At 45.6% G+C, this 25,384-nt stretch overlaps 2 protein-coding genes across 2 annotated transcripts in view; both read left to right on the top strand.

Annotated features, from left to right (window-relative positions):
- Positions 1–25,384, top strand: part of LOC121003537 (zinc finger protein OZF-like) — a 1,338,071-nt gene that overhangs the window by 261,611 nt on the left and 1,051,076 nt on the right. The gene's annotated exons all lie outside the window — the stretch shown is intronic.
- The window catches only part of LOC121004250 (zinc finger protein 420-like), a 39,968-nt gene that overhangs the window by 10,647 nt on the left and 3,937 nt on the right, over positions 1–25,384 (top strand). The window contains exons 2-4 of the mRNA XM_040436412.1: positions 2,164–2,943; positions 3,050–3,184; positions 9,670–9,708. Coding sequence (XP_040292346.1) covers positions 2,164–2,943; positions 3,050–3,184; positions 9,670–9,708 — 954 coding nt within the window. The remainder of the gene's footprint in view (positions 1–2,163; positions 2,944–3,049; positions 3,185–9,669; positions 9,709–25,384) is intronic.

Below are 25,384 nucleotides of genomic sequence, written 5' to 3'. Positions count from 1 at the left end.
TTTTTTCCCTTTTGTTTTTAATAAATTCAGTCTCTGTTATACTAAATATATTATATTTTGGGACGTTAAAGCCCCGTTCCAAGTATTCTGTTATGTTGTTTCCGCCTGACTTTATCCACTGCACTTGGGAGGCTAAATAATATCCCTGAAAAAAAGGGACCGATAACCCTCCATCCTCTTCCGCTGACCAGAGATATTTTTGGTTTAGTTTTACCCTTTTTCTTCCCCAGATTAAGTCATTCAGCAGCCGTTCCAGATGGGTAAAGAAGCGGTCCTCTATCCAAACTAGACAGGCTGCCAGAATATACAAAATCTGGGGAAGTAAGACCATCTTTATTAGTGCAATGTTGGGTTCTCCAAAAAGATCAGAATGTCGTCTGCATACATACTTATCTTATCAGAGGTCCCCTTCATACCAAAGCCGCTGATCCCCTCATCCGATCTAATTTTCGCGGCCAGTGGTTCTATAAATAAGGCAAACAATAAAGGTGAAAGGGGACATCCCTGTCTTGTTCCTCTTGTGAGGCGGTGACAGGAGTCATCTATGAGGGGAGATATGTGTCACCCAGAATGTTGCAGGAAGCATTCTAAAGCGACTTTCTTACCAGGAATGTGCCACCAAGGTGCCTGGCCTTGGTGGAGTAAAAGCCCTAGTCTAGGGGTCCAATAAGTTAGCTGGTGGACACAGAAAATAGATAGTGTAGCTGGTTCAGGCATATGACTTGCTGCACCTGGTAAAGAAGTGGCTCCAGCCAGAGACCTGGAGTCCCTCACAAATGATTGAGCGGGTGGTAGTGGACCATTTTGTGCGCACGCTGCCGAGGGCCATACAGCGCTGGGTGGGCCAAGGAGACCCAGGCAACCTTGATTAGTTGGTTAACCTGGTCGAGCGGGATATGGCGACCCAGGACCTGATGCGGGACTCTGCTCAGTTGAGAGAGACATGCCAGCCCACCTCCCATGCTAGGGAGCCTGGAGCAAGGGCCCGGCCTTCTATGGGGGGGAACGCTACCAAAACTCCTGTGAGGCGAGTCCCGGGGACCCGCAAGGCCACTGTGATTCGGTGCTGGCGCTGCCAAGGCCCTGGACATGTTGCGGTTTACTGCCCTATGACTTCTGAACCCATGGACTGCGGGTTCGCTCGCCGGTCCTCGTTCTATGCACAGCCTGTGTGTATTGCTGACCCCCTGCTGGCCGCTGATACGCCTCCCTTGTGCCAGGTCTCTGTTAATGGGTACCCGGTCAAGGCGCTGCTGGATTCTGGGAGCCTGGTAACCCTTGTGCATGAGTCACTGATTTCAGAAGAAATACCAGGAAATCAGTAAATAGCCATAGTCTGTATCCATGGAGACCTCCGGGAGTATCCCACAACGAGGGTTACCCTGTCCATGTCAGGCAGGGATTTACAACATGTTGTCGGGTTGGGGCGACATCTCCCTTATGACGCTATTTTGGGAAGAGACTTACCCATGTTCTGGACACTGTGGAAGAACGGTACGCATTCTCTTAGGGGGGAAGACTGTCTGGGCCCTGAACCCGACGACCCCGATGCTGGGGTACCAGCAATAGGGGTCACCACCACAGATAGAGTGTAATCCCGATAGGTTTCCCCTAGAGGTGTTGGCTGGTGAGACGGTAGAGTCCCCAACCATCCCGGACCTGGAGGTGTCCCGAGAAACGTTCGGGACAGCCCAGCTCCAGTATCCTACATTGATGCGGGCGAGAGAAGGGGTAACCGTAATCAATGGTGTGGCTCAGCACCCAGGAGCAGAATCTGTTTCCCCACCTGGCTTTTAACCAAGACCTATTATACAGGGTGGACAAGGTGAAACAAGAGGTAATAGAGCAGCTGGTGGTACCCCAGCCTTACCGCCGGATGGTGTTAGACTTAGGCCACACGCATGTACTGGGAGGTCATCTGGGGGTGAAAAAGACCCTAGAGCGAATATTGCAGCGTTTTTTTTGGCCCGGGATATATGAGGAAGTTAGGAGGTTCTGTCAGTCCTGTTCTGTGTGTCAGATAACCAGCCCCCAGCCCCATTACCGTAGTCCATTGGTACCTATGCCAATAATAGAGGTACCATTTGAAAGGATAGCCATGGATCTGGTAGGCCCTATAAATAAGTCGGCCAGAGGTCACCAGCATATCTTGGTGTTCTTAAGATTACGCTACCAGATATCCTGAGGCAATTCCACTGCGCCATACATCGGCTAAGCTTATAGCCAAAGAATTAATGGGCATGTTCTCTCAGGTAGGGATACCTAAGGAGATCTTGACAGACCAGGGGACTCCCTTCATGTCGAAGGTCATGAAGGAACTCTGCCGGTTGTTAAATGTTAAACACTTACACACGTCTGTTTACCATCCCCAAACAGACGGGCTTGTGGAAAGGTTTAACAAAACTTTAAAGACCATGCTCAAGAGAGCCGTGTCCAAAGATGGGAAGGACTGGGATCTTTTGCTGCCGTATGTATTATTCGGTGTGCGAGAAGTGCCCCAGGCCTCCACTGGGTTCTCGCCCTTTAAACTATTGTACGGCAGACATCCTCGGGGGTTGCTTGACGGAACTAAAGAAGCATGGGAGCAACAGCCCACCCCACACAAGAGTGTTATCGAACACATAGAGAAAATGCAAGAAAGAATAGGGACAGTTCTGCCGATTGTCCGGGACCATATGGAGGCGGCACAACTGGCCCAGAGCCAGGTATACAACCGGGCCACCCAGGTAAGGACTTTTAACCTGGGCGACCGGGTACTGTTACTTGTGCCCACGGTCGACAGTAAATTCCTTGCTAGGTGGCAGGGACCCTACGAAGTGATGGAGAAAGTAGGACCAGTGAACTACAAGGTATACCAGCCGGGTCGGCAAAAGCCCACTCTCTGTCTTGACTGCGGGGAAGGCTCTGGTTCCACCAGTGATCCTGCAGAAAGCCTCCTCTGCGGTGAAGATAGCAGATGGCCTGTCTACTAAACAGGTTTAGGAGGTCAGAGAGTTTGTGAGTCGGAATAGAGATGTATTCTCCGAACTTCCTGGACGCACCTCCATAGTCCGACATGACATTGTCACCGAGCCCCAGGTCAAAGTTCGCTTAAAGCCATATCGGATGCCTGAGGCTCGGCGACAAGCCATCTCTAAAGAAGTGAAGTCGATGTTGCGACTAGGGGTCATTGAAGAGTCTCGGAGTGAGTGGGCTAGTCCAATAGTCCTTATACCAAAACCAGACAGAACGTTACGATTCTGTAACGACTTCCGCAAGCTCAATGAAGTATCAAAGTTTGACGCCTACCCCATGCCTCGGGTCGATTAAACCTCAGGCAAATAAAATAGATGCCATACAGAACTGGCCCAGACCCCTTACGAAGAGGAAGGTAAAATCTTTTTTAGAGTTAGTGGGAAATTACCGGAGGTTTATTCCCAATTTCCCTACGTTGTCTTCTCCATTAACGGACCTCCTGAAAGGACGGAAGTCTGTGATGGTCCGCTGGAGTGTTCAGGCAGAGGAGGCCTTTAGGTCACTGAAGTCGGTGTTGTGTGGGACCTCTGTCCTAGTTACACCAAACTTCAATAAAGAGTTTATTGTACAGACAGACGTCTCTGAAGTAGGTCTAGGTGCTGTACTGTCTCAGGAGGTTAACGGGGAGGAGCATCCTGTTAGTTTCCTGAGCCGCAAACTAACGCCAGACGATTCTAGGTATAGTGTAGTGGAGAGGGAATGTCTCGCCATCAAATGGGCACTTGAATCGCTACGCTATTATCTGCTTGGGAGGATGTTCCGCCTGGTGACCGATCACTCACCTCTCACGTGGAAGAGTCAGGTAAAGGAGAGGAATGCTCGGGTCACCAGATGGTTCCTCTCCATGCAAAATGTTAATTTTACAGTTGAACACAGGTCGTGGATGCTGCAGGAGAATGCGGACGCCCTGTCCAGAGTCCACTGTATGGCATGTGTTCACCCCCACAGGTTTGAACAAAGGGGGGGGGGGTATGTGAGGCGGTGACAGTAGTCATCTATGAGGGGTGATATGTGTGACCCAGAATGTTGCAGGAAGCATTCTAAAGCGGCTTGCTTACCAGGAATGTGCCACCAAGGTGCCCGGCCTTGGTGGAGTAAAAGCCCTAGTCTAGGTGTCCACTAAGTTAGCTGGTGGACACAGAAAATAGATAGTGTAGCTGGTTCAGCTAGTTCAGGGCAGGCTTTTACTGGGAACAGGCAATGTGTTGGGTGGGTGCCTGTTCCGCATGTTCCATTCCGGGACTTGAGGCATGCTCATGTCCAGGGATCCTATTTAATCCTGCTGCTGGATCTTAGGTGTGTCTCAGTCTGGAGGAAAGCCAGACAGTGTGAGGTAACACTGTCAGTGTGCTACAACTGCTTGACCCGGCTGCGATCCGGATGTACTGGCTGTACTGATATGATGAGCCTAAATAAAGAGGACTTTTGTTGAACGTTTTGGTGTCCCTGCCTCTGTACACTGGTCAATTGAGTAAGGTTCCCCACACTTTGTGCAGCTCTATTTGCTCATACCATACTCCATTAATATTAATTTTAGCTTAAGGGTGATTATATAGGATCTGTACCACTTGATAAAATATTTACCCAGGTTCATCCTATGCATTACCTTCCAGATGTATTCCCACTCCACCCTGTCAAACGCCTTCTCGGCGTCTGACAGGATGGAGCGGGAACCACCTCCCCTCTCATCCTGCATATTTAGGAAAGCTCTACGTATGCTTGATTATACCAATCTCTTAGGTTAATTCACCCAGATCAGACCGGGTTCATACCCATCTATAACTCCCTTTAGTCTATTAGCAAATATATTTGCACAGATTTTATAGTCTGTATTTAAAAGAGATATCGGGCGATACGCACCGATCTCTCTTTCATCCTTGTCCTTTTTTAGAATCACAGCTTCGGATAAAGATGAGGGGAGCTCACCGGTCTGATAAGTTTTATTTAGGACCTGTAATAACATTGGCATAATTGTGTCTCCATATTGGCGATAGATTTCGAACGGGAGCCCGTCCCTGGGGAAGAAGTACCCCGAATTGTCCTCACAGCCTCATTTATTTCCTTTAAATCTATGGCTCGGTTTAGTATTTTAGTCTCCTGCTCTGTTAGTATCCATATTATTAAACACATAGTTCAAAGACAATTTACAACAAACGCTGCATTGTTATATTTTGTTAGTGGACATATTCGTACATCAGACTGTGTTTCAAAGACATTTTAGTACAGAGTTTTCATTGTTTTACCACTGATATTAAAAGCATAGTTCTAAGACATTTCACTTCATTCTTCCCAAAGTAAGTTGTCAATACCAGTGTGGAGTGTGCTTGTAGAAGTGGAGAGACATTTAATTGTGCCACTGTCTTTAAATTACAAAAAACACACTTGCCATTTTGCTTGTACTGTTAAATAATTTGTACCAAACCCCTGACTTTTAATTTATAAGTCTCATAATAAAATCTCAGAGAAATGTAAGAGTGCAAAACGAAAGACCCATGTCTCTTCCTCCCAGAGTCAGAATGTATGTTGTACCAGCAGTATCAGTACCTGCCAGGAGTAGTAGTAGTTGGCCACAGTTCTCCCTGGCTCCTAATATTATTGAGGACACAGAGGATGGAATTGTGGACTAGATGGCTCAGCGTTTAGACTACCATGAGGAGGAGATTCGGGGGGAGGAGGGGCACCCCATTCATAGCTGTGTTTGTGGTAGGGTAGTAATAGTATTGGCACCTGTAGCTGCACTGGTGGTGGTAGGGGCAGTGGTAGTGTCTCGACCTCGCTGTTGTGCGCCGTGACACATTGTCGTGCATGCCGATTGCCACGGGCAACGCCTTGTCGCACCATGTATGTGCTTTGCTCCCATTCTCCTGGTTCCTCCCCTGTCTGGTGCTGGAGGGGTTAACTTCCTGGCTAGTTGTGGCCACTTGGTTTTTATCGCCTGTGGCTTCCAGGCTATAGTCAGTTGTACTCCATCCTTTGCTGTCGCTGGAGCTTGCTCCTGTCCTGGGTTTTATCTGCCCAGTCCTTGAGGGCCACTTGGTGGGACATTGATGTCTCCCCGATGTCTTCCTGATGTCATCACATTGTCTTCGTTCCTCTCACTACCCTTGCATATGTTTGGTGATGTTTATGTATGGGTGTTTGTTGTCTTGTCTGGTTGTTGTTGTTATATGTCTGGTCTGTTGGTGTCTGTAGCCCAGCATGTTTGCTAGACATGTCCCCTGTGTTGTGTACCTCCGGAAGGGGGTCTCAGGGTTCCCCAGAGGGGGAATCACAAGTCAGTGTGCAGCTCTGCCGGTGTACGCTATGCATTCTGTCCACATGGGGGTCCAGTTGCCGTTGTTGTCGCAGCAGGTAAGTGTGTGTTGTCTGTTGGCTCTTGCCTGACGATTTAGTAGCGGTGCACTGTCTGTCCCTTCTCTGGCAGCTAGGCCAGTGAGACTCCTGTTCATCCGTGTCTGGGATGAACAGGTTGTCTCAGCCCCTTTCTCTATTTGAGGGATTATCAGGGCGACTCAGGATCCTAGGTTTCCTGGGTATGAGCCGTCCTATCATCCAGGTCCACTCATACGGTTAGGAGTTAGCGGAGGGGGGCGAGGATTAGGGACGCTATAGGAGGTGACCTGCTCCCTGATCCTGGCATCCAGGCCTAGTTGCTATCCTGTCTGCTCCCCATTGTACTGTGGGGAGTTTCCCACACTCCCCACCGTGACAGGTAGCAGCAGTGGAACTCAAGGCAAGTATAAAGCAGGTAATCTGAAGGGGGCTAGGAAGCCTATGATAACATATCACAGTTTTCATGGCAGGGAGGTTGAGAACTATTAGGCCTCTTGCACATGACCATATGGCTTTTTCAGTATTTGACATCCGTGTGCATTCTGTTTTTTGCGGAACGGAACACCTGGCACCTGATAGAACAGTACTATCCTTGTCCGTTATGCGGACAATAATAGGACATGTTCTATCTTTGAACGGAACGGAAATACGGAAACGGAAGGCCTATGGCGTACCTTCCATTGAAATGAAATGAATGGTTCCTTATACGGTCCGTATACAGAACGCAAAAAACGGAACGTAAACAGAAAAATAAATGTTCGTGTGCAAGAGGCCTTACACTGATTGTGTGTTGGACAGGATCTGGGACCTAGATCAGGGTGCTGAGTAGAAGGTAACATAAGAGGAAGAGGATGGTGGCAGTGGCAGCAATACAGAGTGAAGGCAACATACAGTTAGAACCTCCCAAAACCTGCCAGGGCCAGATCTGCTTCTAGTATTACAATATATCAATCGGCACTGCGGTTTGAAGTGGAGTAGCGGTGCACGTGTCTCAGGGCCGGCGTCCCATGTAGATAAGAGGAAAAGAGACCGGCACTCGCTTGTTTAGATAATCTTGCTGTGATTTATTGTCACATTCCAGTGACGCGTTTCGGCATACAATCTGCCTTTGTCAAACTTTTGACAAGTTTGACAAAGGCAGATTGTATGCCGAAATGTGTCACTGGAATGTGACAATAAATCACAGCAAGATTATCTAAACAAGCGAGTGCCGGTCTCTTTTACTCTTATCTGCTTCTAGTATTGTCAGCTTGGGAACTGGTGATGCTGATGATACTGTGGTCGCAGGCTGAAAACGTGCCAGACCTAAAACCAGCCCGGCTGCAGCTAGCTCTATGTGGAGTGGGCAAGTATCTCCTGTCTGGCAGTTTTTCTCTACGGTGCTGGAAAACAAAAGCAATGCCCTGTGCAAGATCTGCCAGATTACAATAAGCCTTGGGAGTGACAGAGGTGTCTGCCAGCTACCACAACAAGAGATTCCTCCTTCTCCCGGTCTCCTTTGTGGCAGCCAGGCGGCATCCACGTGCAGTACTGTGTCCAAGTCATCATCAGTTACTGCTTTTCCTGCTCAGACTATGCCTCCTCCTATTCTGTCCGACCATCAGCCATCAATAATGGAATGTGTGGCCAAGAAACAACTCTGCTTTCACAAGTTGCTGGTGGTTCAGTGTCTGTGGTATCACTTTGTGGATTCTGTTTCCTTTAGGGGGCTAATGGCATGTGCTCAGCCTCACTAGAAGTTATCTAGCTAGCATTTTTTCAAAAAAAGCCATCCCTGCTTTGTACTCTCAAGTGGTGGTGAATGTAGGCCACTCCTTGCAATTCTAACTGTGCAGCAAGGTGCACACAATGGACACCTGGAGCAACGGTTACGGACTGGAACAGTTCATGCCTTTCACAGCCCATTAGATCAATGTTTTTTGCAGCGAGGCAGCACTGTAGCAAGAAGGCCAGGTCCTATTGACACCTCCATGTTTGTTCTAACACCAGGCACTTATCGGCCTCCTCCATGGATATCCTCCTGTCCCAAACAGAAGCGGGGCAGAACATCGCTCCCACTCCCCCTTCTTCCTATCATCTGAAGTGTTGCCATGCCGTTTTAGAGCTGATCTCCCTGGGTGATAGTAGCCACATAGCCAAATACTTTCTAAAGGGCATCAAGCAGCAAACAACCGCGCTGGCCGTCTCCTCACCTAACTCCAACTGGGCAAGGTGGTCAGAGACAATTGCACGAACATTGAGGCTGCTTTGTGTTTTGGAGGAATAACACATGCTCCCTGAATGATGCATGCGATAAATCTAGTCGTGCAGCGTTTGTTAAAAAAAAGTACAGAGGCTTTTGGAAGGTACTAATAATAATAATAATAATCATATAATATAATCGTAATTAGTTTGCACGTTTCCTGTCCTTTTACTATAAACAGTGATAAGCAGGGTGTTCTAGTGGTGATAGATAATCAGTCCTCACCTCTCCTGTCCTTATACTATAGAGAGGGATAATTAGGATGATCTAGTGATGATAATCAGTTCTCCCCTGTTCTGTGTTCTCCATTGTCCCTTTTACTACGGTAGGTACAGTATCTTCATGCCTGCAGTCATACCAAAACTTCTAGATAGAACAGGAAGACAGCATTAAAGGGTTTGTTCAGGAATAAGTAACTTTTTACATGTGCCCGCAGCCTCTACTATGGAAAGAGTCATACGTACCAGCTACCCTTAGCTCTGGTTATGTGTGCCAGCTCCTGTGTGTCCATCTTCCAGTAAATGTTGTTTGCTCCCTCGCCGGCACAGACATGGTCACCTGCTTTACTGCAGCCAATGACTGGCTTTACTGGTGATGTGTCTCTTGTGGACATCTTATCCCTGAATCCAGTCATTGGCTGCAGCAGAGCAGATGATTATGCCCATTCCAAGGAGGTAAATAAGCCACGGACCAAAAGAACTTTGGCTTAGCGGCTTCACAGTCCTGGGGCGGCCAGCAAGGGCAACAGGTGCACAAACAATGTAATGTTATATACACACAATGTAATGTTAGGGATGTAATATAAGGGCTGCTCTCCCTGCATTGCAAACTGGTTGGAATAATGAAGCAATCAGATTGGATTTATACAGGAGACCTGCAGATATTTGGGTCAGATAACTCCTGCTGTCTGGTCGTTTTTGGTCATCATTCTAATTACTGATCTTTTCAGGTCATATAAAACCTTCCACACGACTTCTCCATCCGTCTGATGACCTCTACAATATTTCTTTCACAGCTGGTGAATCCGGGTGAAGATCTGAACAATATTAATCCTACAGAGACATATGTGAGAGGTGATGAGCAGAGTACGGAGGACATTTCTACAGATAACCGCCCAGGTGAGTAGTGACCACTAAGTAAAGCAGAGAGGTCTCTAAGATTCTGCTTATACAAAAAAAAATATATATATATTGTGTATATTACTACTAATAATAAAGTTACTCCCAAGACCATTTGGTAACTAAACCACAAATTCACAATATAACAAAATAATAGCAAAGACAGGTGCACTCTGCGGTCTTACTAAACCCTCAAACTGATTTTAAAATTGAGAGATTAGTCAACATGTCCTACGGTGTAGGACATGTCTAAGCCCGGGCTACTTGAGAAACCTTGGCGTGGTGCCCAGGCTTAGACATGTCCTACACCGTAGGACATGTTGACTAATCTCTCAATTTTAAAATCAGTTTGAGGGTTTAGTAAGACCGCAGAGTGCACCTGTCTTTGCTATTATTTAGTTATATTGTTATATTGATTATGACATCCACACAATTGCTACCTTGTGTAGGATGTCTATTGTGGTACTTGTGGTTCGCTGCGGGCATCCTCCACCGTATGCATTTTTGCTTGGGATCGCCATTAGCAACGGGCCACAAGTGCAGGATTTGCTCCCCTATATATATATATGCACGACTGCACGACTGCACGACTGCATGTGGGTTTGAGCACCTCCTGCTAATACCACGCTAGTCTTTTCATTTTGTATAAACCACAAATTCCTAAACCTCTACAGTACAGTGTAGTTACTATACAGAGGTCTTCTCATGTCTCTCCAGTCCCGGTCTTTGCTCTGGCCCCTCCAGGTTTCCTCTTCTGTAGCACTTTCTCTTCTGCCTCTTCGCTTCTTCCTTCCTTCCTAAGAGCCAGTCATAGCATTAACTAGACTAGAAAAATGGCTTGGACACATCTTTTTGGTCCTTCCTTATGCCCCACTAGCCATGTACCACCTACTGGACAATTATCAGCCATTCTTTAGATAATTGAAAGCTACAGTACCTTTGATGCTAATGGACCGTTGTCCAGATAGACAGTACTCGCTCACACTGGCTTTGAGAGGACAAGTATAGGCACAAATTACCAGGAAGTTGCTGAAAACAGGATACCAATACAATATATGGCTTATATTATTTTCCTAAAAATTCTTAAACATCTGTATTTCTTACACGTGCATAAATAAATTCACCTACATGCCTTGACATGCTATCAATGGGGTTATTAACCCCTTAGTGACCACCCATACGCCTTTTTACAGCGGTCACTAAGGGGCCTTAGGCTAAGCCGCCGCTTTTTTACGGCTGCCCAGTCTAAGCGCTGCACGGGTCCCCCCCCCGTTCAGCGGGGAGCGGGATCCCGGCTTTCACATGAGAGCCGCGGCCCTGCTCTAACAGCCCTGACTGGCAGTAGTGCCAATACAGGCTGTTTAACACTTTACATGCCGTGGGCAATTGCGCCTGCCGCATGTAAAGTGCTGACAGAGGGAGCGGTCTCCCTCTGTCTCCCATCGGCACCCCGTAAATGCCGATGTGTGTGAAGGCTGGCTGGGGTCTCATGTAGGCCCCAGACCAGGCTTGAGTAATTTCCAGCAGGCTGTGCCCCTCTGGCGCAGCTTGCTGGTCAATGTCAGAATATCACTGATATTAAAATGCAATGCACTATAGGGATAATGCATTGCATTTTAAAATCAATCAGATCTGTTATAGTCCCGCAAAAATCAAGCCCACACACAACTCCATAGAAAGAAAAATAAAAAAGTTATAGCTCTTGCAACAAGACGATGAAAAAAGGAAGAAAAACGCTTAGTCAGTAAGGCCCAAAACAGGCTGGTTAATAAGGGGTTAATGATTGTCTGAGGAATGTTTTGCCATGCTGAATGTGTGAGAAATATGGATTAATATTTATTGTCAGCTATGTCCCCACAGCCACCATTTGCTGAAAGATAGCAGAGGTAGTGAACTCCACAGGAGGGCCCTGCTTCAAAGCCCCAGCCATATGGCAGGGAAATTTCTTGCAGGCCACCTTTGTTTACAATTTCACACCCCATTTAGACAGCATGGATCCTGCAGGAAAACCTCCCTGCAGGGGGTCCAAGCCATTCCCCAGTTCAATCAAATCTAGCAAAAAGCATGTAACCGGCGATTTATAAGGAATTATGAATCAACCGGCCATCGCAGGCGCAAACCGGATACATATTTGTGTACCGGTGGCCACGATGAACATGCCCATGGTCTTAGTTTGGTGGTGGGATGCCAGGGAAGGGAGATATACATATCTCCCCACAGAAACCAAATAACGGTACCATATTTTGACTCTACTTGTAGCCGGAACCCAGGCGGATCTGTTGGTCCCAGAACCATCCCTCTGTGATGTTCTGGTCTGGAGCTATGGGCCCTAATGGGTTTTGTTGTGGGTCCTTGGCTGCCAGCCCAGAAGAGGAGGAGGTGATCCAGTTTCAAAGGCTTGTGCCAGCAAGTGGGCGTGTCTTTTCTCTGAAGGAGGGTCACATCGTGCCATGTGTTTAGAGAGACCTGCAACCAGCTGACCTCACTGCCCTCCATGTGAATACAGCAAAGGACTAATCATAACCCAACTGAACATTCATCTACCCGGTAACTGACTTGTGCTCTGCGTAATCCTGTTTGTACCATATTACCTGTGTTTGTAACTATAGTTGTTGCGATACCAGAAATTTGATTCAGCTTCGATACCATAAAAAAGTATTGTGATACTCGATACCATTCGATACCACGCGAAAAAAATAAAACAAAAAAGCCACGTGCATTCCGCATTAAAAAAAATGGCGAATCGCGCAGATTATTATTATTTTTTTATATTTTAATAGTCTTGACTTTTCGGACGTGGCGATTATTTATTATTTATTTATTGTTTATATATTTTATATGTAAAATTGGGAAAGGGTGCAGTGCTCCAGACAAAAAAAAAATACCTAGTAGCCATTGGCTCCTGAACTGAAAAATTTAGTAGCCAAATTAAATTTTTAGTCTCCAAATCGAAACCGAATCAAAATTTTGGTATCGTGACAACGCTACGCCGATCAGAACGGCGTAGGATTGTTTCGATACCAAAATTTTGATTCGCTTTTGTCACCATAAAAAAGTATTGCGATACCCAATACCACGCGAAAAAAAACAAAACACCAAAAAAAGCTGCGTGCTTTTTGCATTTTATGAAACTTTCGGCCCATAATAGAACAGTCCTATCCTTTTTTTGGGGTTACATGGTGACAAAAAAATGGCGAATCGCATGGTTTTTATTTATTTGTTTCTGTTACGGCGCTCACCGCGTAGGAGATATTTTTTAATAATTTAATAGTTTGGACTTTTCGGACGCAGAGCTACGTAATATGTTTATTTATTTATTGTTTATATATTTTAAATGTAAACTTGGGAAAGGGGGGTTTTAAACTTAATATTTTAGGGTACTTTCACACTAGCGTTTTTCTTTTCCGGCATAGAGTTCCGTCACGGGGGCTCTATACCGGAAAATAACTGATCAGGCATATCCCCATGCATTCTGAATGGAGAGTAATCCGTTCAGGATGCATCAGGATGTCTTCAGTTCAGTCATTTTGACTGATCAGGCTAAAGATTAAACCGCAGCATTCTACGGTTTTATATCCAGCGAAAAAAACTGAAGACTTGCCGGAATGCCGTATCCGGCATTTTTCCCCATAGGAATGTATTAGTGCCGGATCCGGCATTCAAAATGCCGGATCCGTCCTTCCAGTCTGCGCATGCGCAGACCGGTAAAAATGTGTAAAAAGATACAAGACGGATCTGTCTGTCTGCATGACAAGCGGAGAGACGGATCCGTTCTTGCAATGCATTTGTAAGATGGATCCGCATCCGGATGCGTCTCACAAATGCTTTCAGTCACATCCAGATCGGCGGAACTGCTTGCCGGATCACACTGCCGCAAGTGTGAAAGTAGCTTTAGGCCTCTTTCAGACGGGCGTCACGTTTTGGCTCCGGATGCGTCCTGGGTGCATTGCGGCAAACCCGCGCGGGTAGGTATGCAATTGCAGTCAGTTTTTACTGCGATTGCGTTCCGTTCAGTTTTTATCGCGCGGGTGCATTGTGTTTTTGCACGTGCGTGATAAAAAAATTGACTTTGGTACCCAGACCTGAACTTCTTCACTGAAGTTCAGGTTTGGGTTCAAGGTTGTGTAGATGTAATTATTTTCCCTTATAACATGGTTATAAGGGAAAATAATAGCATTCTTAAAACAGAAAAGGACCTGTGGTGACGTCACTGCGCTCATCACATGGTCCATCACATGATCCATCACCATGGTAATGGACCATGTGATGAGCTCAGTGACATCACCACAGGTCCTTTGACAGGTCCTGAAGAAAAAACAGGAGACCGGCAGCTACGCAATCAATTGGAGGAGGTGAGTTAATTATTATTATATTTTTATCCCTCATTGGCACTGCGCCACTAATATTTATTATACTGGAGTGTTGAAGATAACTGACATGTTAATACAAATACAGCAGGCGGGTGCCGGAATCAAATAGCCAGCACCCGACCTCTATGACAGGGAGCTGCGATCCACTGCAGTTAACACCTCAGGTGCCGATGATCACAGCTCCCTGTCAGAGGCAGGATGTCGGCTATGCGATTCTGCTGCCGGCACCTGCCTCCTGTATTAAAAGTTAAAGACGACCTTATATGGGTTCGGGCTTTGTTAAGCAGCAGGCTACATAGAGCGGCGCCCAGGGATGTCCCAGCACTTACTATTATTCATGGGCGCCGCTCCGTTCGCCCACTGTGCCCCATTACTGTCTCCTTTCCTGCTCCATATGTTAATTACTATCAGAGCAATGGGGAGGAGACATCAGCTTCTCTAGTGGGCGTTCCTTCGCCCTGCGCTGCGATTGGACAGCGAACGCCCACTAGAGAAGCTGATGTCTCCTCCCCATTGCTCCGATAGTAATTAGCATATGGAGCAGGACTGCAGGAGACGGTAATGGGGCACAGGCGCACAGCGGGCGAACAGAGCGGCGCCCAGGAATAATAGTAAGTGCAGGGACATCTCTGGGCGCCGCTCTGTGTAGCCTGCTGCTTAACCCTTTCATGACCAAGGGTCATTGATGCCCCAGTGTCCAGGTCAAAATTTACAAATCTGACATGTGTCACTTTATGTTGTAATAGCTTTGGAACACTTTTATTTATCCAAGCCATTCTGAGACTGTTTTCTCGTGACATATTGTACTTCATAATAGTCAAAAATTTGAGTCAATATATTTCACCTTTATTTATGAAAAAATCCCAAATTTACCAAAAATTTTGAAAAATTCACAATTTTCAAAATTTACATTTCTCTGCTCCTAAAACAGAAAGTCATACCTAATAAAATATTTATTACTTAACATTTCCCATATGTCTACTTTATGTTGGCATCATTTTGGAAATGTAATTTAATTTTTTTAGGGCGTTGGAAGGCTTAGAAGTTTAGAAGCAGTTCTTAAAATTTTTAAGAAAATTTCCAAAACCCACTTTTTAAGGACCAGTTCAGGTCTAAAGTCACTTTGTGGGGCTTACAAAGTGGAAACCCCCCATAAATGACCCCATTGTAGAAACTACACCCCTCAAGTAACTCAAAACTGATTTTACAAACTTTGTTAACCCTTTAGGTGTTCCTCAAGAATTAAAGGAAAATGGAGATGACATTTCTAAATTTCACTTTTTTGGCAGATTTTCCATTTTATAAAAAAAAATTCTTTAACACATTGAGGGTTAACAGCTAAACAAAACTCAATATTTATTACCCTGATTCAGCGGTTTACAGAAACACCCCACTCGTGGTCGTAAACTGATGTAAGGGCGCCCGACAGGGCGCAGAAGGAAAGAAACGCTGTATGGTTTTTGGAAGGCAGATTTTGCTGGACTGGTTTTAGATGCCTTGTCCCATTTAAAGCCCCCCTGATGCACCCTTACAGTAGAAACTCCCAAAAAGTGACCCTATTTTGGAAACTAGGGGATAAGGTGCCAGTTTTATTGGTACTATTCTGGGGTACATATGATTTTTAATTGCTCTATATTAAGTTTTTTGTGAGGCAAGGTAACCGAAAAATGGCTGTTTTGGCACCGTTTATTTTTTTTACAAGATTCATCTGACAGGGTGGATCATGTGCTATTTTTATAGAGCAGGTTGTTACGGACACAATGATATCAAATATGTCTACTTTCTTTGTTGGTTTGTTTCAGTTTTACATAATGAAGCATTTTTGAAAAAGAAATTATGTTTTTGTGTGGCCATTTTCTGAACGCCATATGTTTTTTATTTTTCTGCCGATCGTCTTGTGCAGGGGCTCGTTTTTTGCAGAAAGAGTTGAGGTTTTTATTGGTACCATTTTTGGGTACATAGGATTTTTTGATCATTCATTATTACACTTTATGGGGCAAGGTGACCAAAAAATTGGCTGTTTTGGAACAGTTTTTATTTATTTATTTTTACAGCGTTTATCTGAGGGGTTGGGTCATGTGACAGTTTTATAGAGCAGATCGTTACGGACGTGGAAATACCTAATATGTATACTTTTTTTTATTTATTTAAGTTTTACACAATAATAGCATTTCTGAAACCAAAAAAATGATGTTTTAGTGTCTCCATAGTTTGAGAGCCTTAGCTTTTTTATTTTTTGGGCGATTGTCTTAAATAGGGTATCACTTTTTGCGGGATGGGGTGACGGTTTGATTGGTACTATTTTGGGGGTCATAAGCCTTTTTGATAGCTTGCTGTTGCTTTTTTTGTGATGTAAGGTAACAAAAATGGCTTTTTTTACACAGTTTTTTTTTTTTATGGTGTTTATCGGACGGGGACTATCATGTGATATATTTATAGAGACGGTCGTTACGGTCGCGGTGATACCTAATATGTGTATTTTTATTTTTTATAGGAAAAGGCAATTAATTTTTTTAATTTAACATTTTTATTTATTTATTTATTTTTACTTTTATTATTTTCTTTTTTTTTTTTTTTTATCAAGTGCCTCTTGGATCTTGAAGATCCAGTGGGGCTGATGGCTGTACTATACTTTGCAATGCTCTTGCATTGCAAAGTATAATACAATCAGATGCCCTGTAGGTGGCAACAGCGGACGCTTTTGGAAAGCGTCCGGTTGCCATGGCAACCATCGGGCACTGCAATCGCAGCGCAGCAGCCCCGATGGTGGAGAGAGGGAGCCCTCTCCCTCTATTAACCCCATGGATGCCGATGCCGCGGCATCTATAGGATTACAGCAGAGTGTCAGCATAGAGCTGACACTCTCTGCTGATGGCGGCTCAGGAATGGAGCCGCCGCCATCACACACAGCAGGGGGATTGGGGGCAGCGCTGGAAAGGGGGGGGGGGTCGGGGGTGATTCGGCCGCCAGCATTGAGGGAGGCTGGGGCAGGACTAATGTATGGGGCGGGGAGGGGGCGGACCGCAGGAGGCAGGAGAGGGGCACAGATCGGGGGGGCACAGAGGGGCACCAAGGGCTTGGAGGGGCCCAGATCGGGGGGCATGAGGAACACTACCTGCATTCAGGCTCTGATCTGCAGAGCGCAGATCAGAGCCTGAAACCGGCATTTTTTCACTGCCGCGATCCGATTGGCTAGTCTGCACAGACTAACCAATCGGATCGATTGTCGGCAAGGGGCCACTCTGATTGGTCCCTTGCCGGCATTACTGAACTGTATGCTGTCCGTGACAGCAGCAGGGCAGGGGCAGAAGCTTTAATCCAAGCGTTTTGCAGCGCTTGGATTAAAGAACTGTCTTGACGTTTATAGACGTGATAGCTGCACGGGGCATGTGCAGCTATCACGTATATATACAGATTGCAGTCGGGAAGGGGTTAAAGTCCGGACCCATGAAAAGTACTATCATTGGTGGCGCAGTGCGCCTGCCCCTCCTCCGCCCCTCTCTCCCCATTGGTGGCAGCGACAGCAGCATTACAGGGGGGAGGGAGAGACTGCTTCCTTCTCTCCTGTGCTGCTGAGGGAACATGAGCGCGCCGACAGCAGCATGTTCAGAGATACTAGACTGCGCAGCAGTGCAGGCCAGTATCGAAAAAATGAAAATCCTGGTATTGTATCGATACCGGGACAAAAGTATCGATTGGGTATCGAAATTTCGATACCCGCAATAACCCTATTTGTAACCTCAGACCACTGTATAATATTCTTTGTGTATATTGTGTTATCTAGTGAGCCCATAAGGCGATTAAATATATAATTTAATCTTTTACTGTCTTGTATTTCGATCACGAATCTCCACGTCCGTGTTTCGGCCTAGTTATAAGCTACCGCGGTTTGGTTTTTCACCCTATATAATCCCATTAGCGGAGCGGGCTTATATCAAACGAGAAGCTGGTGGCAGATTACCCGGGCTGAGAAAGCGCTGTTTCACTGCAGCAGTGAAAAGGCTCTTTCTGCTTGTTGCCTCTCTGTGCCCGCGTGGACAGGAGGTGTCGGTGTAAACTGTACCAAGCTGACCTTACCTGCTCCTCTGGGAGAGCGTAACATCACGCCTTGGTAACCAGGGACCATAACACGTCTCGTGAGCTCAACGTAGTTGATGTCAAGAGGGCACGAGGGGTGGTATCCCTCACATATAATGCATTTGGGCGAGCAAATCATCAAGATCTGCAGTTTATATCTAAAGGTGCATTTACACCAACAGATTATCTGACAGATTTTATGAGCAATCATTGGTCAGATGGCCGTTGGTATCTGGTGGGACCTTCCATCGCCCTTTTGCATCAGTATAAATGGTGTCAGTGTGCAGTATAATAAATCTTCTACATTAAATACCAAGTAATACTGGATCACATATTATTTAACATTCCCTAATTGACTCTTCTGATTCATCAGAATTACACCTGAAATTAATCTTAAGAAATAGTTCATCTGTAGTGATAGAATTTTCATTATCATTGGATAGTGTTTATATATGAATCACAGGCCCTTAATATTAATCCACGAAAAAAAGGAAGATTTTATGGAGCGTGCCATCCAGTTTGTTTACTTGAGAGTGACAGGACTGAGCTTCCTACTGTCCATTCTACTCTTCTCCCTCCGAGTCCAGCTGCTGTATCTGTCATCCATTATAGCCCAGGTCTCATTCCCCGGCCCGCACTCTCCCCAGCAGCAGGTGTGATACAGTGATGTCATTGTACCTGCTGGGCTGAGAGGGAGAGCGCACAGACCTGAGATAATGCCCCGGCCTGTGCGCTCTCCTCAGCTCAGCAGGAGAGATGACGTCATCACATCACGTCTGCTGCTGGGAAGGGCATGATGTGCTCGGTATTACTTTTTAACTTTTTTCAAAGTACAGCAACCTCACTGATGTAAAGGGTACACTAAGATACAGTACTACTGCAGGAGGTGCCGAAAGGGGGCATAGTTGTCGGGCCACTAAGGAGAAGCATTATTGTAAGGGGCATAACTATTGTAAGGGGGCATAAGTAGTGATGGACGAACATCGGCCGGAACGGTTCGCAAACGCAATCGCACAAACATGATCAAATGTTCGCGAACCGCAAGTTCGCGGCGGGCCCCATTCACTTTAATGGCAGGCGAACCTGTGTTAAACCTTCAGCTCATATTTGCAGCCACCAAATACTTTGTAGAAGTGTACAAATAGTTCCACTACATGGACAGTGACATACTAGAGGGGGATCAATGACAAAAATCCCACAAAATATGTATAATATGTATTTTAATCAGGGGACATTTTTATGCATCTTAAAGGGAAATTTTCTGAAATGTGCCCTGTTGGAGCCTAGAAAATTTTTATTTTAGGCCACAGGAGTACGGGCCTTAAAAATTAGGCATATTCACCTGACATAAAAGAAATTGTGATTATGTGGCTTGAGGTACATTATGCGGTCACTGAATAACAATTTTACTGTAGCCCACTTCTTTTTTCACTTTTTTTGGGGGGCAACTGGTATATCACACCAGTAATAATTATTTGTTCCAATGGCGTTTGTCACTATCTGTAGCTGAGGTAACGCAGCTAAACAGCAAACAAATGCTGCACTACCCAACTGCACTATATAGAAAGTATATAATTGGTATATAACAGCACTGCTTCAACCATTTTTTGGGGGGAGCAACTGTTCTATCACACCAGTAGAATTTATTTGTTCCAATGTCGTTTGTCTCTATCTGTAGCTGATGTAACGCAGCAAAACCGCAAACAAATGCTGCACTACCTAAATGCACCATATAGAAAGTATATTATTGGTATATAACACCCCTGCTTCAATCCATATTTATTTTTGGGGGGGGGGCAACTAGTAAATGACACCAATAGAAATTATTGGTTCCAATAGTGTTTGTCACTCTGTGTAGATGCGGTAACTCAGCAAACCCACAAACAAATGCTGCACTACCTAAATGCACTATATAGAAAGTATATTATTGGTATATAACACCCCTGCTTCAATCAGTTTTTTTGGGGAGCAACTGGTAAATCACACCAGTGGAAATTATTTGTTCCAATAGCGTTTGGCACTCTGTGTGGCTGCAGTATCGCAGCAGAACCGCACACAACTGCTTTTTACCTCGCCTCCCAGGGTTTACCTAGCTTCCCAGGGACAGGAAACAACATGGAGAACTAACCTTTAAAAGCCTCCTCCCATGTTCCTTCTCCAGTTGTTTCCTGTCCCTCTGGGATGAAGTGGAGAACGGAGGGGGGTTCTCTCCTGCTCATTACCATTATCGCGCAGCCTAATACCTCTTTTCTCCCTGGCCGGGTGTCAGGAGGGCTGCAGCAGGATGTCCGATCGCGGGGCAAGACAGAGGCCCTTCCAACATCTAGATGTAAGCCCTGCGGTTTGCAGGCTACCCCGGGTGACGCGCTCTCCATCTGCGGCCTGCTAGAGGCAGAGAAGGACGCCTGTCTCGGCGTGCGATTTACAGATCGGACCAGTATGTCTTTCTGCGGATCTGCCCTCAGACCCTCCGAAGGCCCTGAGCCCGGTAAGCCTCCTCCTAATAGGAGTAATTTTTTATTTTTATTTAACATCCCTCTGCTCACCCCTGCCATTTTAAGTTCACTGGGGGGCTCTGTTCTGGGTGAAGGCTCCTTTCACTGAAAAATTTTCCTTTATGAATACTGCCTAAAGGAATCTTTTTCTTTTAATTCTTAGGGAAAACCCAAGGTCGGGGAATCCTCTATTAAAAGGAAATGTGCCATCTGTAAAAAACAACTAGCAGGACACTCCAAAAAGACACTCTGCCAAAAATGTGCAGATAAAGTAATGTCAGAGGAAACACCCTCTCTAGTGGACAGTTTAAGATCCATTATTAAAGAAGAAGTTTCCTCAGCCTTCGAAACCAGGATAGCCTCCCTCCCTCAGGCTCCCTCCACTTCAAAATCCATTCCAGAGACTCCTCTAGAATCTGAATTTGATTTGGATGAAGGCAAAGTATCCTCAGATTCAGATTCATCTGACAATAATTCTGTGAGGCCCCTCTGTTCAGTTGAAGATACTGACTCCTTATTAAAGACTATTAGAGCGGCCATGAATATTGAGCAAATTAAAGAACCTCAATCCGTCCAAGATCACATGTTTAGGGGTCTGGCAGACAAAAAAAGTTTTTCTGGTACACGAAAATATAAAAAAATTAATTGCTAATGAATGGAAAGACCTGGAGAAAAGATCAGGAGTCTCCAGGGTTTTTAAACGCAAGTACCCGTTCAGCGAATCAGACTCCGCTCACTGGGATAAAACCCCACGAGTCGATGCCCCAGTCGCCAGGATTTCAAAAAAGTCCTCACTTCCCTTTGAAGATGTGGGACTCTTAAGAGAGCCCATGGACAAAAAATGTGAGTCAATCCTTAAGAAATCCTGGGACACTTGCACCGATATGTTATGGCCCAGCATTTTGGCTACTTGTTCTGCCAGGACCCTCTCAATGTGGCTTGCCCAGTTAGAAGAGAATCTGCTTGCGGGTATTCCTACGGAAGACATTCTAGCCTCCCTCCCAGTCCTTAAGCAGGCCACTAGTTTTCTGTCAGACGCCTCTGCTGATCTGGTAAAGTTATCAGCCTGATCGGCCGCCTTGGCTAATTCAGCCAGGAGGTCTATATGGCTAAGGTCATGGTCAGGGGATAACACCTCTATGAACAAACTATGTAGTATCCCCTGTGAAGGAGACAGGCTCTTTGGCTCCATCCTGGATGATATCCTGGACAAAGCCTCAGACAGGAAAAAAGGGTTTCCATCAGAAGCTAGATTCTTCCATAACTGCCGGTCCTTTCGTCCCCAAAAGTAAGGTAGACCAGTCCACAGGAAAAGGGAAAGTTCGGGTACATGGCAACCATTCAGGGGCAGAGGAAGAGGATTTCTCTTCAACCCAGACAAATCTTCAAAGCAACCCGGACAATGACGCCAGCAGCCGGTAGGAGGAAGACTCCAAAAGTTTCTCCCAGCCTGGGAAAAAATTGCTAAATCTCTGTGGGTCTTGGATCTGATTTCTTCAGGGTACAAAATAGAGTTCGCTTCCCCTCCACCAAAAAGATTCTACATGAACAAGAAACTTTGCAAAAAAGTTCAATCCCTTCTAAAAGTACAGATTCAGTCCTTGCTCTTAAAACAGGCAGTGACAACAGTGCCCCAGGATCAGGAAGGGGAAGGCTTCTTTTAATCGGTCTTTCTGGTGAAAAAACCGAACGGCTCCTACAGGGCAATTATAAACCTAAGAGACCTAAACAGACATGTTTCCTACAAAAAATTCTAAATGGAAGCAATAAAATCCACTATCAACCTATTGTATTAAAACTGCTATATGGTGACGCTCGACCTGCCCGACGCCTAATATCACGTCCCCATCTACAAAGAACATCAAAAGTATTTGAGGTTTGCAATCTATCTGGGCAGCCGTCTTGTTCATCTTCAATTCCAGGTACTTCCATTCGGCATCTCATCCGCCCCTCGGGTGTTCACCAAAGTCATGGCGGAAGTATCGGCTTACGTCCATCAGCAGAAGATCCTGTTCATCCCCTATCTGGACGACTTCCTGATAGCTGCTTATTCTCCGGAAAACCTTCTCAGCGATTTACAGGTAGTCAAAAACACACTTCATTCCCTGGGGTGGATATTAAACCTAGAAAAATCAGATCTCTTTCCTACCCAGAGGAAAGAATTTCTAGGAGTTCTCCTGGATTCCCGGGTAATAACATCTTTTCTCCCAGAGGAAAAAATTCAGGACCTGAGGTTAAGAATTCTGTCATTCAAATCGTTACCGAAAGTCTCCTTCAGACAAATTATGGCTGTCCTGGGGCTGATGACTTCAACCATTCCCTCCGTCAAATGGACTCAGTTCCACAGCAGACCACTACAAAAATGTATTTTATCAACCTGGAACAAAAGCTCCCTTTTGCTGGACAGGAAAGTGTCACTCCCGTTTCAGATCAGAGCGACCCTGGTGGTTAAAGAAGGATCATTTGGCTCAAGGAGTCCATTGGAGACCACAGAACCCAATTGTGATTACCACTGACGCGAGCAATTTAGGTTGGGGAGCTCATTGCGGAGACCTGGTTGTACAGGGAGTTTGGAAACAGTCGGACCTTCCCATGTCTTCAAACTTGAGGGAACTTCAAGCAATTTTCCTGGCCCTAAAAGCTTTTTCATCAGCCATACATCGAAAAGTCAGGAGAATGGTCCCTGAACAAGAGGGTCTTCCAACTTCTGTGCAAAAAATAGAGCACTCCAACCCTGAATCTGTTTGCCTCGAAATCGAACAGACAGGTAGATCAATTATTTTCCCTGTCCTTTAGGGACAACCCAAACGGGGTGGACGCATTCTCGATCCCTTGGCCAACAGGCCTACTATATGCCTTCCCCCCTATATCTCTAATCCCCAGAACCCTAGCCAAAATAATGGAGGACAGATGCGACATAATCCTGGTAGCCCCATTCTGGCCAATAAGGACTTGGTTTCCCCTCTTGTTAAGCCTAGCCAAAGGGGACTTCTGGACGCTTCCTCGGATCCCGGATCTTCTTCTTCAGGGCCCTGTTCATCATCCGGATGTCCGGCAACTGAATCTGACTGCCTGGAGACTGAGCGTTCCCTCCTAAGAGCTAGGGGTCTTTCAGATGCGGTAATCAACACTCTGTTGTACAGCCGTAAGCCGATCACCTCAAAAATCTACCTTAGGATCTGGATTGCCTTTCTGCGATTTTGCAGAGCATTGTTGAGATCCTTCAAAGAAACCAGAAATTAAAACAATCCTAGAATTTCTGCAGAAAGGTATTGAGAGCGGTTTAATAGTTAGTACTCTGAAAGTTCAGATAGCAGCCCTTAGTGCCTTTTTGGACTCTAAGCTAGCTGAGGTGCCTTTTGATTCTCTGGCGTTTCTTTAAGGGTGCTAGTAGGCTGAAACCTACAGTCAGAACCATGGTTCCTCTGTGGGACCTTAACCTGGTCCTTTTCTGTTCTAGTGGACCCTCCTTTTGAACCCCTCTCAGAGATACCTCTTAGCCTGCTCTCCATGAAACCACCTTCCTAATTGCCATCACCTCCGCTAGAAGAATAGGCAAAATCCAAGCCTTGTCCTGTCTCCCACCATACTTGACAGTGCTAGACGACAGGATAATATTAAAACATGAACCCTCTTTTCTTCCTAAAGTGTTCTCTAAATTTCACTGCGACCAACAGATCTATTTGCCTACCTTCTGTCCACAGGCCAAGACTGAAAAGGAAGCCAAATTCCATAACTTGGACGTTGGAAGATGTGTCCTGGCCTACCTAGAAGCCACAAGGGACTTTAGAAAGTCTAGCCGCCTACTGATCCAATTTGCAGGGAAAAATAAGGGCCTAGGGGCCTCTAAAATGACTATCTCCCATTGGATAAAAACTGTTATTTCCAAGGCATACAAAGAAAAAGATTTTTCTCCTCCATCTCAGCTAACGGCCCATTCTACCAGGGCTGTCTCTACCTCCTGGGCGGAAAATTCTTCCGCCTCCCTGAGTCAAATATGTCAGGCGGCCACCTGGTCTGGCCCAAACACCTTTTTCAAGCACTATAGGCTGGACATTGCCTCCAACAGGGACCTCTTTTGGACGCAAGGTTCTGTCTGCGGTGGTCCCACCTTAGGGGGCTTGATGAATTCTCTGTTAATCCTCCTGCTTAGTGCCGTTGGGGAGGCGTATGGAAAAGATGATAATTACTTACCGGTAATTAGATTTTCCATTTAGCCTCCACAATGGCACTGGTATTTCCCACCCTTATGATTTCTTATGACAATTTTCGATGTACCTTAACAAGTTTTGCATGGTGCTCTGTTTCTTTTTCTTTAATAAACTCTTATGTTCAGCATTATCTTTGAGTTACTCGGATACTTAATGGAGAAGGAACATGGGAGGAGGCTTTTAAAGGTTGGTTCTTCACGTTGTTTCCTGTCCCTGGGAGGCGAGGTAACCCTCCTGCTTAGTGCCGTTGTGGAGGCAAAATGGAAAATCTAATTACCAGTAAGTTATTATCATCTTTCTATGTTAGAAAGTATATTATAAGTATATTACACCCCTCAGTATGTCACATCTATCGATAGCACACCTATACCAGTCCTTAAAAGGACTTTTGTGGTCCTATTAACTAGCTTTTGGTGTCCCTAACATTCTGTCCCTGCTCCACACAGCAACCTCTCCCTACACTGGCAAAAGACTGAATGTAAAATGGCAGCCAGATCAGGTTTATTAATAAGGTAGGGGGTAT

This window comes from Bufo bufo, chromosome 6, assembly GCF_905171765.1.
Source record: "Bufo bufo chromosome 6, aBufBuf1.1, whole genome shotgun sequence".
Taxonomy (NCBI): domain Eukaryota; kingdom Metazoa; phylum Chordata; class Amphibia; order Anura; family Bufonidae; genus Bufo; species Bufo bufo.
Note: the sequence above shows the minus strand (reverse complement) of the source record. Positions and strands in the feature narration are given on the sequence as shown.